The sequence below is a fragment of the Moschus berezovskii genome, chromosome 25 (assembly GCF_049115385.1).
Source record: "Moschus berezovskii isolate FMDL1 chromosome 25, NW_MosBer_1.0, whole genome shotgun sequence".
Classification (NCBI taxonomy): domain Eukaryota; kingdom Metazoa; phylum Chordata; class Mammalia; order Artiodactyla; family Moschidae; genus Moschus; species Moschus berezovskii.
In genome coordinates, this window is record NC_142484.1 from 31,177,484 (window position 1) to 31,192,080 (window position 14,597).

At 45.2% G+C, this 14,597-nt stretch overlaps 1 protein-coding gene across 3 annotated transcripts in view; it reads right to left on the minus strand.

Annotated features, from left to right (window-relative positions):
- The window catches only part of GAB2 (GRB2 associated binding protein 2), a 183,383-nt gene that overhangs the window by 22,181 nt on the left and 146,605 nt on the right, over window positions 1-14,597 (minus strand). For all 3 annotated transcript variants that reach the window (XM_055416084.2, XM_055416086.2, XM_088832341.1), the window contains exon 3: window positions 3,510-3,759. In XM_055416084.2, coding sequence (XP_055272059.2) covers window positions 3,510-3,759 — 250 coding nt within the window. The remainder of the gene's footprint in view (window positions 1-3,509; window positions 3,760-14,597) is intronic.

The window sequence follows — 14,597 nt, forward strand, 5'->3', positions numbered from 1 at the left end:
CTGCTTTCTTTCATTTACAGAGTCTTTGGGTAATTATATTTTGTCTGGAGTTTTTAGTTGTAATTAGTGGGAGGAATAATCTGTAGCGGCTTCTGCCACCACAGAGAAACTGAAACTTATACGTTCTTTTTCAAAGTTTCTTTTTCCTAAATTTCACCATCTCTTTACTCATTATCCATTTTCACTCCCTGCCACAGATTAAAGCAATCAACACAACTATTTTAAAGTCTTTGTATGCTAACTCCAAAAACTGAGCTTATTTTGTTTCTATGACTTGAGTTCTCTTGACTACAGGTCAATTTTACAGTGTCTTCAAGTGTCCACCAGTTTCTCACTATCTACTGAACACTTGGTATGATATGTGTTAGGAATTTCATTCAAAAGAAAAGTCATGTAAATTGCATCTTGTTCAGTGTGGGTCCCTTTTTAACAACAAATTTTGTCCTGCTTTTTGATTGCTCTTCAGTGCCTTCAGTTTTTTAAACTGTTTTGTCTGGAGTTTGTGATTGTTATAGTATGTTTGATATCATGCACACTACTCTACTACCACCAGAAACTATATATCCTTCTAAAGAAAGCTTCCTTCCTACCCTCCATTCCTGCCTGGAATCCTACAAACACTGTTTGAGTTTACTGTTTTTTAAAATCTCCCTGAGATCCTACTCATCAACCTCTTGCTCCCTCAGCCACACAAGTCAAAACAAAGACGCAGAGAAAAGCACGACTTGATCAAGGCCCCACAATCAAGTTGCTTTCCCAGATGTAGATAAGTTCTGTCTTGTTCATTAACATCCACAGGCTATGGAGATAACATATTTCCATAACACAGATTTGTTCAAATATTTGTCATGCAACTATATGTGCTGAGTCCTTTCCCAAAGGACAGTAACGTATTAATATAAAAATGGAAGTGTGATTTGCAGTCTGCACTAGCATCATTTACAGTTTTGCAGAATACCAGGATCTCAGGACCCACAGCAGGCCCACTGAATCAGAAGCAGCATTTCAACAAGATGCTTGGGCATTTCACGTGCACGGCCCTGTTTGAGAGACACTGATATAAAGTGCTCTGTCTTTCACTAAAACTCTGACTGTACAGCCTCTCATTCTTTATTCCCCTGTGATCCTATGTGTAGCGGAAGGGGTGGAGGCCTGCCACATCTGGCAATATGTCCTGAGGACCTCCCACCTCATAGGTACCTCAGAAATGTTTTGCAATTTTAAGTTCACTAATTATGCTCATGAGTTAATTATTCTCACTCTGCAGAGAAGGAAACTGAAGGTCTAGAAGGCTGAATAAATGGCCCCCAAGGTCATAAAGAAGTGGCCAGACCTGACTCTGAAACCATAACTCACTGAACTGCAGAGCCTGTAAAATACTTCGCATTCTACCACCATCCCTGGTCTGTCGTTCGGAAGAATCAGGTACTAACTAGTTCAGTGATCTTGGGTAATTCATTCTACCCGTATAGAACTCAGCCCTTCAAGACTACATTGATGGAGGTCGCCTGAACTAGTGAAAGTTCACAAATGACTCATGCTGCTTGAGGAATGAGTTTTTTGGGGCAGATTTCAAACTGAGTATTGGGAGTGTGAAAATGACTCAGAAAACCAGAATCGCAGAACAGCACAGTGTAGAGAAAAGAGTATGTGACCAGAAAGGAGAAGCCTGGGTTCTAGTTCTACCTCTGTCATTCAGAAGTCGTGAGTCTCGGTTTCTTCATCCGTGAAACAGAGAGAAATGATCGACCCTAGAGATCTCTCAGGAGAAGGCAATGGCACCCCACTCCAGTACTCTTGCCTGGAAAATCCCATGGACTGAGCAGCCTGGTAGGCTGCAATCCATGGGGTCACTAAGAGTCGGACACGACTGAGCGACTTCACTTTCACTTTTCACTTTCATGCATTGGAGAAGGAAATGGCAACCCACTCCTGTGTTCTTGCCTGGAAGATCCCAGGGACGGGGGAGCCTGTTGGGCTAATGTCTATGGGGTCGCACAGAGTTGGACATGACTGAAGTGACTTGGCAGCAGCAGCAGAGATCTCTCAGTGAATTTGACTGGTTTAAGTGTGATTATGCATGAAAATATTCTGTAACGTGATTTATCAATAAACTAGCTCTCTAACTGCCTTAATTCTCATAACACAAATTAGTTATTTCTAAATTAATACAGGAATGTGATTTGCAATCTGCTGGCCATGGTAGAATTGGGAACCAGTTCTGGCAAAGTCCACAAGCTCTGTGCTTTTGTTTATTTACCCTAATGATGAGAATAAAAGGTAATAAAAGTATGTACAGGCTCTATACCCGAGAGAGTTTTTGGTGTCAGAAAAACAAAAACTTACTCTAGAGCATAGAGTTCTTGCTACAACTTTCCGTGATGATGAAAATGTTTTGTATTTGCATTACCCTGTATGGTAGCCAGTGGCCACGTGTGGCCACTGAGCACTTGAAATATGGCTGGTGTAACTGAGGAACTTAATTTTTAGTATTATTTAATTAAAATTATTTTCTTTTAAATTTATGCTATTACAGACATCTTTGGCATCTATTTTCTTTCTTCATTACCACAGTCACAACTTTTATTTCGCCGCGTCAGGTCTTAGCTGCATCATGTGGGACTTTGCTGTGGCTCATGGACTCGCTAGCTGTGGCACGCAGGCTTAGTTGCTTCACGGCTTCTGGGCTCTTAGTTCCCTGACCAGGGATCAAATGTGTGTCCCCTGCGCTGGCAGGCAGATTGTTAATTACTGGACCACCAGGGAAGTTCCCAAGTTTTATTTAATTTTAATTGATTCAAATTTAGATAGCCACATGTAGGGAGTGGCTGCCACATGGAATACCGCAGTGGTGTGTAAAAGTGAGATATGGATTTCTTCAATAATGTTAAGGTTTTATAGCTATATTGTTATGGTCAACAAATGCACTAACTTTGTTTTCAATTCTGAAACTCTAGCTTCTTAATGCCTTTTTTCCCAAATTAAACAAAATTTTTAAAGCAAGATTTTTGATAATGAAAGGCTTCTTTGGAATCCAAGTGTCATTATATAGCAACGCGCTGCTGCTTGCTTCAGTCGTGTCTGACTTTGCGACCCCACAGACAGCAGCCCATCAGGCTCCTCCGTCCCTGGGATTCTCCAGGCAAGAACCCTGGAGTGGGTTGCCATTTCCTTCTCCAATGCGTGCATGCATGCTAAGTCACTTCAGTCGTGTCCAACTCTGTGCGACCCCATGGAAAGCAGCCCACCAGGCTCCTCTGTCCACAGGATTCTCCAGGCAAGAGTACTGGAGTGGGTTGCCATTTCCTCCTCCAATATAGCAACGTAGATGGTACCAATAAAATGTGAAGGTTACCTAAACTAAAGCAATGGTGTTTTTGTTTTATAATTATGTATCTGGTCACCTGGAAAGATGTAACGATAGTTTATTCCCGCATCTTCAAAATTAAAAAGCAGAGGTTGCAAGGACTCGGCCCTGCGAGCGGTGCTCGGGCAATGACTGCGCCTACCGTGTGCTCTCCGCCCTCCGGCTTATGCACTGGTGCAGGTAGAGGTACTCCTGAGGCGCGCTGGTGGACAGGGCGGGCTGCGCGTGGTTCGACAGCGAGGGCTCGAAGGTGAACAGGGTTGGCTGGCTGGAGTGCGCCGGGGCCGAGGTCTTCCGTTCTCGCAGGAGGTGCTGGCTGGAGCTGCTGAGCTCAGCTGGAGAGGAGCGCGGCCCGTGCGCAGCCGCAGCCGAGGGGATGTTCCTCAGGGAGTCTGTGAACAGAGAAAGGGCTGTGTGAGGGGCAGGGGAGGGAAGGCGGCCCTCTCCCGGACCGGGAGGCTGGAGGGAGAGCGGCCGTGAGGGGCAGAGGCTGTGGCCCAGCAGGAGCACCTTCACTGCCCCCCTCGTGGTTCAGGACCCCCACGCTGCCCCAGGGTCGCCTGGAGGCCACTCTCATCCCGTCACTGCGTGCGCCACCTCCGGGAGGCCAGGCTGCTCACGGTCCAGGCGTGGGCTTGGGCCCTGGGGCGAGGCCAGCCTTGGGCAAGGGAGCGCCACTGCCTCCCCTCTCTTTGGGGGCTCCTGGGGCATCGCCTCCCTCAGAGCTGCGCTAACTTTATTAAATGAAGCTCTGCTTCCCGAAGACTTATGCGCTGAGGGGCCTGGACCATGCACTACCTGATAAAAGTACTTGGAACTGGAGCCGTCAGTCCCTTCAGACCTTCCCAGCCCCCCCAGCCTGCCCTTCCACGTCCTCCCAGACGATGCTGCCCGGCTCCTGTACTTGCCACTCTCTGTCTATGGGTCTTTTTTTCCCCCTTAACTCTTATCTTTAACTCTTGCTGTTGTGTTAGAAAGGAAGCGAGGTATTAAAGACAGATAATAGTTTAGAGTGCTACACCCCAAGCCAAGGGCATTATTCATTTGGCTGGCTCTCTAAGCTTAGTTCAAATGCCTTAGCACAACATACAAGGCCTTTCACAGTCTGACCTATTTCCTGCTTTCCTTCTCCCATACCCCAGGCATATGGAAGCTTCATCAGTCCATGGACACACCAGCCCCTTTTATGGTTCTTTGTTTTGGTTTGTGCTGTTCCTTCTGCCTGGATTTTACTCCTTTGGCATTCACAGGCAGACTTTTAAGACCCTACACAGATATCATATTCTCCCTGAAACCTTCCTGGACTTGGTCATTATTCTGGGTGCGAACAGCACGTGCCCACGCTTCATTATATCCACTGTCACCCTGCTTCCTTGCCTGGCCCATGGGTGTCTAAGAGCACTGACTGCAGACGTTACCTCTTCAGTGCCAACATTGACCTAATAAAGCCCAGGTACACAGAACAAGTTCTGAGTCTGTCTTTGCAGAATAAGCAAAAAAAAAAAAAAAAAAATGTATTCGGCATACAGTAATTCCACCAGCAAAACTTTCTGTTCAAAAGAAAGGTTAAAGATGTCATTTCTAGCAGTGTGATGGCCAGCGGGGCTGATGTTTTAGTGGTGATGATGGGGCTTTCTAGGGCTAGTGAACACTTCAGAGGGGACTTAGTTCTCTTTCTGTCCCCTGTTATCTGACCTGTTTTAGCACCCTTCTCATGGCCCTGGGCGGGATCACCAGCTCTACAGCATGAATGACTCTCCAGTCTTTTTTGATGCTGGACAGGTCAACTAATGCCTGGATAGCAGGAAACGCCATGGGCCTCTGGGGAAAAACTGTTCCATCAACAGCTCTGTCGACCTCCAAAGTAAATGCCCATTATAGCTCTTGTGGACGGGATGTCTGTTAACAGAATCAATGGCTTGGTTACTCCATTAGATGTGTGAGATGAGCTCTCTGATGGCAGGGGAGAGGGTTGACACCCAGGAGAGGAGAAGGCCCAGCACCAGGGGAGATCCAGGGGAGGTGTGAGGGCAGTCTCTGGGGGCATCCTACACTGTCCGTGGTCGCTGGACTCCCCTCCCCCGACCAGCCCATCCAGGGGGGCTTTCCTCAGCGCTCTGCCCACACCCTCCTGTGACCTCACTCTCCCTCTGGAGACTCTCCGGGGTATCCTGTCCGCTCTCACAGCTTCAGCTATGTGATGACAACTCACAGATCTTAACCTCTGGCTTGGTTCTCTCTCCTGAGCTCTCTGTCCATGCTCCCCAGCCCTTCCTCCCTGCCAGCCCCCAGATCTGCTGGGCACCTCCATTCAGCTGTCCCACAAGCAGGTCAAGCTCAGCAATCTCAGTGGAACTCCTGCATTCTGTATCTCAGTGAAGCACATCAACACTGCCATCCGGTCAGTTCTCCGAGACAGAAGCCTAGGCATTATCTATCACCCTGCCCTGTTTCTCAATGACCACCTCGTGTCATTATGCCTCTGCCCTGCTTAAAATGCAACAATGGATCCCTGCGATCCTCAGGATGACTTACAAAGGTCTCTCTTTTTAAAACCACTTCCTGTTTATTTCTTCAACTGTGCTTCTCACTTGTACTTTCTTGTGTTTCAAACAAGATTTCAGGAGAATACCGACCTCTTCTGCATCACTCCACGCATTAGGCTATAAACTCAGTGACGGCAGAGATACTGTCCCTTTTGTAACAATTTTATTCCTAGAATGAAGCCCCATCTATGACACAACTCCACAATCATGTGTTGATTAAATGTCTGAAGTACATAGCACAATAAGTCAAACCCCCTCAATACCATCCGTAACTCCTCATTACCTTCAGAATAAAGATCGGGTTCCTCAAATTGACAAGAATAGCCATTTTGTGACAACCCACTTATCCTGCCTTGTCAGCCAATTCCTTTTTCATGTCCCCTATGTTGAATGCTTGCAGGTCAAACATTCAAAGGAAGACTGACCCAGCCTCAGTGCCTCCAGCTCAGGCTGGGGATTCAAATGTGACCCAGCCTGTTTAGTCACAGAGGAGGAGAAATCATTTCACCCCCGTCTCAGGTTCCTTATTTACACATCTCCACAGGGTGGCTGTAAGGATGAAACGCAGAAAAGGTCCAAGAAACGCTGCAAGCTGTAGTACTCAAAATGTGTTCCGGTCTCCTGTTATCTCTGGTGCCTAGAACAGTCCCAGCACATAATGGGTGTTCATGACATATGTGTTGAATGAATAAAATAATTTCCTCTGGCACAAAAATCCATAAATACTTGTTTCTTGTGGTCAAAATCAAAGAGGTTTTCGAGGTCTGGTAATAAGATGGACAAGGGGTTAGGATGAGTTGGGCCCAGAGACACTTGGAATCCCATTCTTCTGACATAAAGCCACGTCTATGAAACCAGTTAGCTCCATAATGGCTTACAGCCCCAGGAAAGTTCTTCCAAAGCTGTTTTGGCATGAAACCTTGCCAAAAATCCTACCTCAGCTTGCAACTTTAAAAGACTTCTATCTGAATTCATGTGATTACTCCTTCGTGTCTTTATGGGTTGAACAGTGTCCCCTCCAAAACTCATGGAACCTCAGAATGTGACCTTATTTGAAAATAGGGTCTTTGCAGATATAATGAATTAACATAAAGTTACACGGGATAAGTGTGGGCCTCACTCCAGTGACTGGAGTCCTTATAAGAAAACAGAGCCAGAGACACACAGGAGAACACAGTGGGATGACAGAGGCAGAGGCTGGATAGTAAAACGTGGGATATTCACACAAGGGGATATTCTTCAGTCATACAAATTAGTGAAATAACGCCACATATGGATGAACCCCCAAACACTGTGCTAAGTGAAAGAAACTAGTGACAAGAGACTATGGCTCACATGACGCTGTTTATGCAAAATGTCTAGAACAGGAAAATTCAAAGGCAGCAAGTAAACTAGTGGTTGCCTGGGAAGGGGGTGGGCTGGTAAGCAGGAATGGACAGTGACTGCTAATGAGAATGGTGTTTCTTTTTGAGGCTGATGAAAATTTTCTAAAATTAGACTGTGGTGATGGTTGCACAACCCTGGGAAATATTAAAACCACTGAACTGTGTATTTAAATGGGTGACTTTTATGGTATGAGAAATTGTTGCTTAGAAGCTAAGCCGTGTTTGACTCTTTTGTGACCCATGGACTGTAGCCTGCCAGGCTCCTCTGTCCATGGAATTTCCCAGGCAAGAAAACTGGTAGGGTAGCCATCCCCTTCTCCAGGGGATCTTCCTGACTCAGGGAGCAAAACCGCATCTCCTGCACTGGCAGGCAGATTCTTTACCACTGAGCCACCAAAAAGCCCAATATGGGAAATATATCTCAGTCAATTTATAAACACACACACAGTCGACAGTTCCTCAAAAAGTTAAACACAGAATCACCACATGACACAGCAATCGTGTCGGTATATCCTAGAAGTAAAGGAAACATGTCCACAGAAAAACCCGTAAACAAATTTTCACAGCAGCTTTACTCATTATAGCCAAAGTGGAAACAACCCAAATGCCTATAAGCTGATGGATATATATAGAGAATGTGGCATATCATATAATGGAATATTATTCAGCAGTAGAAAGAATAAAGTACAAATGCATGCTACAGAATGTATAAACTTTGAAAGCATTGTGCTAAGTGAAAGGAAGCTAGATTCCACTTGTATTAAATGTTAGAATTGGTAAATATTCAGAGACAGAAAATAGATTAGTAGTTGCTTAAGGCTGGGGTGATGATGGGAATAGGAAGTGACTTCTAATGGGGACAAAGTTTATTTTTGGGGTCATAAAAATGTTCCTAAATTGGATTGTGATGATGGTTGCACAATCCTGTGAATATACTAAAAACACTGACTTGTATATTTTGAGTGATATATAGTATGTGAATTAAACACACACACAGGCATAAGCCCTTTGCAAAGTACGCAGTGTAAAATACATGCAAGAGATTAACAGTCATCCAGTTAAACTCATGTGACCTTTAGTTTTTATTTCCTCTCTGAAAACTGGACACTCAGTAAATACCAAGCCCTTGCTAAACTCCCTTGAGAAAAAGATATTCCCTGCTTCCTACCTATACTTCCTTCCAGCCCTTCACCCCATAATCATAACAAGGCAGTGGGCAGTTCAGGTAAACAAAAAGCTAGAACTTATGGTTTGGGGTGAAAAGCCTCAAGCAGGTTGGAATTCCACCTCACAGTGTGTGGGCCTCGTGCATGGGACAGGAGTTAGGAGACCAGGGATCCAGTTCCAACTCTGCCTTTATGAGATTGTGGACAGGTCTCTGAACTCTGGCTGCTTACCTGTGAGGTTGGGAGGATAAACCCTGGGCTGCCTACCTATCTCAATGGGCTGCTGTAAAGGGCAAATGAGATAAGCTTGTGAAAACAAGTCTAAGCGCTCATATAAAATGTTCGTTTAAGATTTGTTTTTATTGCCTGGGTACCTCCTGAGGAAAGGAAAGAATGCTAAAAATAAAGGAAAACATTAGACAATATGTGGCTGGGCTGTTTTTGGTGTGTGGCTATCAGGCAGTTGTAATGATGTGTCTTGGGTCATTAGGAAGGTCAGTTACACAGCAAGAAGAAAATGGGCATTTCCAGACTTCTGGCCTGAGCTTCGATCTCCAAGTCTAGACGAAAGATAATGTCAGAAAACGCCTGAGTCAATTTGTTTTCTTTTCAACAGGGTTTTATTTTTTCCTCGTCTTCCTGGCTTCTTTTTAGGGCCCTACAAAATCACTCCCCTTCCTTTCCACAATCACTCATGGGAAGCCTGCCCAGCATAAAAACACTCCTCCCACCTTCTTGCAAAACTCTAGAACAGGAAAGCTCTGAAGGATTTCAGCAGAGGAGCCCAGCCCAGCCCAGCCCAGCCATCCACTGGCTAGTGATAACACGAGCAGGAAAGGGGCGGTTGGCGAGAGTTTCTGGAAAAGATGACTGGCCAAATAATGACTGGTTCCCTTATCTCAATGCCCTTTTCATCTTTATCCCCCCTCCCAAACCCTCACCCCAAGCCTCAGTGGGTCTCAGAACCCATAAAATGGTAGACCAAAGCTTATACTGGAGCCCAGGCTGGACTCAAACCCTGGCCCTGGTCACTCCTGGCTCTGGCCTTGGACAGGTTACATAAACCTCTCGTAACCTCATTCGTTCAACAGGGAGAACACAGTTTGCAGGGCTGCTGCAAGGATTGGAGGTCATTTATACAAAGTATTTAGCAGAGCACCCCACTATTCTTACTGCTCCTATTCCTAGGGTACACATAACTGACTGAGAACTTGACATTGGCCAAGAGGTATGGAATCGCTTTCCAATACACCTTGTATAGATGTTATATGTGAAAGCAGTAAGAACAGAAATGTCTACATTGACTACAATAATTACAGCTGCCATTTAGCAAGCACCTGCTATGCGTCTCTAGTCTACCCTGTGAAGTAGATATTATTTCCTCCATTGTTTTTTGTTTGTTTTGTTTTATGGGGGTGATGGAGAAATTGAAGTGCAGAGACGTTAATAATGAGTTCTGGGTCACAGACCTAGAAAGTGGCAGAGCCTAGATCTAAATGAGATCGCTTTGTCTTCAAAATCAATTCTTTTCAACCATGGAGAGAGAAGAATTCCTACACAATCCTTATGTGGTGAATGGTATTAGCTTTATGGGAGGCAGAGTCAAACAACAGAACGAGGGTCAAAGCCCAGCTCTGTCACCAGTTGGCGGACTGACCTTCGGAACGCCATTTCACCTTTCTGAGCCCTGTTTTCTCTATTTATAAAAGCAAGGACTTGGATTAGATGAGGGATTCACATCAAAGTCATCTTTGGGAAACTTAAGAGAACTGCTCAATGTAAGATCTAATGAGTTATATTTACACAGAGATTTAGATTCAGAACCAGTGGCTTGGTTTTTAATAATCTCTGGTTCTTAATTCTGGGGCAGGGGCAGAAGTGTTAGGGTTGACTGAAAAATCAAGGGCAAAGCAAGCTCTGAAAGACAAATGAAAGAACAAATTCTTTCCCAAATCTTTCTTGGTATCATCAAACTTCCAAATTGGAAACCATCCACATTCTTCCTGGCCCTCCTTATCATCTGTTCACGGCCAATTCAAAAGGAACCAGCGAGCAACAGAAAGAGGCTGAAGTGGGTCAGAAACGTGGGAGTCCACATTCTCAGACGACTTTGCTGCAGGGCCTTGGACAAAACTTTCAATCTCTCTGCACCTCCTCTCCCAGGCTGTCAAATGCCAAAGAGAACTGAACACTTTACAGGGTCCTTTGAAGGATTCAATGAGATAAAATATGAGTAAACAGTAACTATTAAATACTAAGTAAATGGTTGTTGGTTGACACCTGTTACATTATATCATTTGTTCCTAGAAGTAGAAAAGTAGTAAGAATCTGAGGGTTCTTACTGGGTAGATGATTAATGAAAGAATTTTGCAAACAATGGCGTAGGATTTTATGGAATGAGTGATCCCTGGAGAAAGCGAAATGAAAAGCGGAAGTCACATAGGTGGTGAGTTCTAAAAACAAAAGCCTTGGACTTCTCCGGTGGCCTAGTGGCTAAGACTCTGTGCTGCCAATGCAGGGGGCCTGGGTTCAATCTCTAGTCAGGAAACTAGATCCACGAGCCACAAATAACAGGCTGCATGCCGCAACTAAGAGTTTGTGTGGCACAAGGAAAGATCCTGTATGCTGCAATCAAGACCTGGAGCAGCCAATAAGTAAATATTAAAAAAAAAAGGGAATAAAAACAAATAAAAACATCCTGTTGACAGGAAGGCTGATGGCAAAACTGGATCAACAGATCCAGGTCATTTTAACTCACAATCACAAGCCTGAAGTTATTTAAGAAGGAATAATGTTCAAAATCCTCTTGCAGACATCATCAGTAAGAGAAGTTATTCATACATTTACGGTCAAACACAATAACTCCCATAACATGGCAGCTGGAAGGGATCCTGGTGTCCAGTCATTCATTTATCATCACTGCCCTCCTAGCTCACCCCCATATCTCTCATTTACAATTGGAGAAACCACAGTCCAGAAAGGTGAGGCTACCTGTCCAAGGACATACAAGGGGTCAGATGTAAACTCTGGAATTAAAACTTAGCTCCTGTAGCCCAGGGGTCCTTCTGCAGTACCAGTAGAAAGATGCATCCATGTGAACAAAGATATGTTCTCTGTACTGGGGGAAGGGGGCGAGGCGGAACCAAGTCAGGAGATCTGATAACCCAGACACTGGATGGCAGGACTGCTGTTTTGTCATGAGTTTACGTTACTCATATTTGCATGGAAAGTAAACATTTGCTGGCTCAAACTACTGAAGACTAGTATAAATAATTCCCCAAGTTCAAAAATATAAGGCTCCTAATGTTTATAAAAACTATAAAGCGGAGGAAGAGAAAAGAGGATGTAGAGACAGGCAGAAACATGGGACCCTGTGAGACCTTTCAGGGGCCAGACTTCCCCACCGCCCCCACCCCCCCGCCACTTCTGAGGAAGGATCTGGGAAAGAACACCGTCCCAGAGACCCAAGAGCCAAGTCCGAGTGTCCTGACCTTGATGGATATGATCTCTCGGTCTACTTTAGCAGAAATCGATCCTGTGAAGGGCGCAGGGCAAAGGCAGTGAGTGGCTACAGCTCACGGGCGTGTCAGCCGGTCTCTGGTCACACATCCCTACATAAGGGGCATCTCAAGTCAGAGACGGGAACCTAAGGTCCACAGCAAATTCCATGCTTTCTAGAAGGTCTCTGGTGAGAGCCAATAGTGCCTTCCTCTAAATCTCTGGCAGTGTTTCATTTTACATATCATGTTGGGAATTCACAAATCTCTTGTACAAAACTAGGCTGAGAGCTGTTAGAACTCAGGACCTAGACTGTTTTCTCTGACAGTGTTCAGCACAACACTGTGTGCCTACTCAACATCCAGATCAGAACAAAGGGCTCAATAAATACATCACGGCAGTAAGTTTTGTCGGAAACTATCCTTTTTGGGTCAGAAGAAGGAATGAAGAGCTCCAGGATCCACACGTCAGCTGCTGTTCAGGGTGGAAGGAACTGTTACCACTTAGCGAGGCTGTCTGAGCTGTGCTTGTTTCTGGTTTGGGACAGCTGGTCTATATTTGGGCACGCAGGCATTGTCCTGTTCAGATCAGACAGATCAGGCTATGAACTGCTGTCTCATCTTACCTGCCACGTGGTCAGCACGTCTCAGTTGTGACAGACCTTACTTGGTTGACTATTGACTGTGTTCCCCCCTCATCCCCAAATCTCTCATTTACAATTGGAGAAAGTCAATTGACCCCCACAAAGTCAATCCATAAATGGAATGAAGCACTCTTGTTGTCCACTTAGGGTCATGAGGATTGCTTGTGGGAACTCTGCTAAGACCTGCAGGCCTATCAAAAAGACTGGACCTGGCCCTTGCTCTATGAGTTTATACTACAGTTGCAAAGAACAAATTTATACACAGGGCAGCACTTCTCCCTTCCCCCAAGGAACTTTGGGAACCTATTAGTACTCCCATGAGAATCAATCCATCTAGTGGGCACCATAAGCTCACATGTCAATGATGCATTTGACCTTTGTGACCTTTCCTTTGAAATACAGAAACCGTATCACTGTGTTTCTAAACTAACCAACTCCACAAGAGGCAAGTTTCCCCTTTCTTTGACAGTGGCTTTCACTAACAGACAACTGGCCACCAGCATGAACCATGAGTGTCAGACGTTAATAATGGGAGTTTATCAAGAATCATTACCAGTGGCAACAATCACAAGAACAATTCCTGGAACTGCTCAAGTCTGGAAGGGGAGGCTGGGATTCTAAGAGCTCCAGCATGCCGAGGGAATTCTCAGATCTACAGCATGACTTGGCCCAGGACTGTGCCTTCAGGAGAGGCAGCGTGGTTCGGGGAAAGGCATGTGGGTTCTGAAACTGGAATCTCAGCTGGTTTTGCTGTGGAACCTAGGAACAACATCTGAATCTGTGTCCTAATGGGCAGAATTTGTACCGACAGCTACCTGGAGGGTTGTCCCAGGGACTCCAGAGGTGCCCCAGTGCCTCGGGGTCAGTGCTTCACAAAGGAGACTTCTCCCTCAACACTCCATCCGGGGGGTCACCTGGGGTGTGAACTGCATGTGCAGACCTTCAGGGTTTGGTTACAGAGGCAGCATTGGACCGGAGGATGCAAATGGATCCTCTGGCCTTCCAGTGGTGGTGGACAGCAGGCAGAGAGCCTGGCAGGACTCAACTTGCAGCCGGCAGATCTTTCTCAGCCACGGCCTCCAGTCCTGGGGTCGTGACAATTTCCTGGCTCCGTATCTTGAGCTTCCCTACTCATCTTCCACTCTTGTATCTTGATGCCTCAGCAATCCTCATTTTTCCCCACTGGGATCCAAAAGGGAGAGTTATCTTTTAACATCCCCAGGAGGGCCCGGACACTACAACCATATGTACATGGATCTGAGCAGGCTTGCCAAGGCATATTATTATCACACTAGAACAGGAGTTGGCAAACTAAGGACCATAAGTCAAATCTGGTCCACCGCTTGACTTTATAAATAAAAGTTTTACCCCTATTCATGTACATATTGTTTATGGCTGCTTATATGCAAAGTGGAGGACTTGTGACAAAGAACATACAGGTGGTAAAGCCTACAATATTGACTATCTGGCCCTTCAGAGAAAGTCTGCCAGCCCCTAGAATAGCAATTCTCTGTCTGGTCTGTGCAATCGTGTCCTCTCTCAAAAATCTTAGTATCTAATTTAAGTTTGCCACTAAGGATACAGAAGTGGGTTGAAACTAACACCAGTGAATCCTAAACTTATGCTTTGGAATAATCAAGAGAAAGAACCACAGGAAAAGCCAGTTTGGAGAGTTCATGAATATAATTATAAGAAATCATATTCATTTCCATTTTAGCACACCTTGGGGCACAAACAACAAGCTAGCTGCCAGTCAGCATAGAGAATCAGAAGGTATAAGAGAATAACGTGACTGATTCATTCTTGGGAAAGAACACCAGTGTTTTTTTTTTCTGATCCTTAACCATTTCTTCTTTTTCCACACACAGATGCATGGATGTCATTTTCTGTATAGAGATCTTGTGTGTTTCTGGCGGCGCTGGGGGGGGGGGTTAGAGTTGCTTTACAATGTTGTGTTAGCTTCTGCTGTACACGGAAGTAGATCAGCTATAT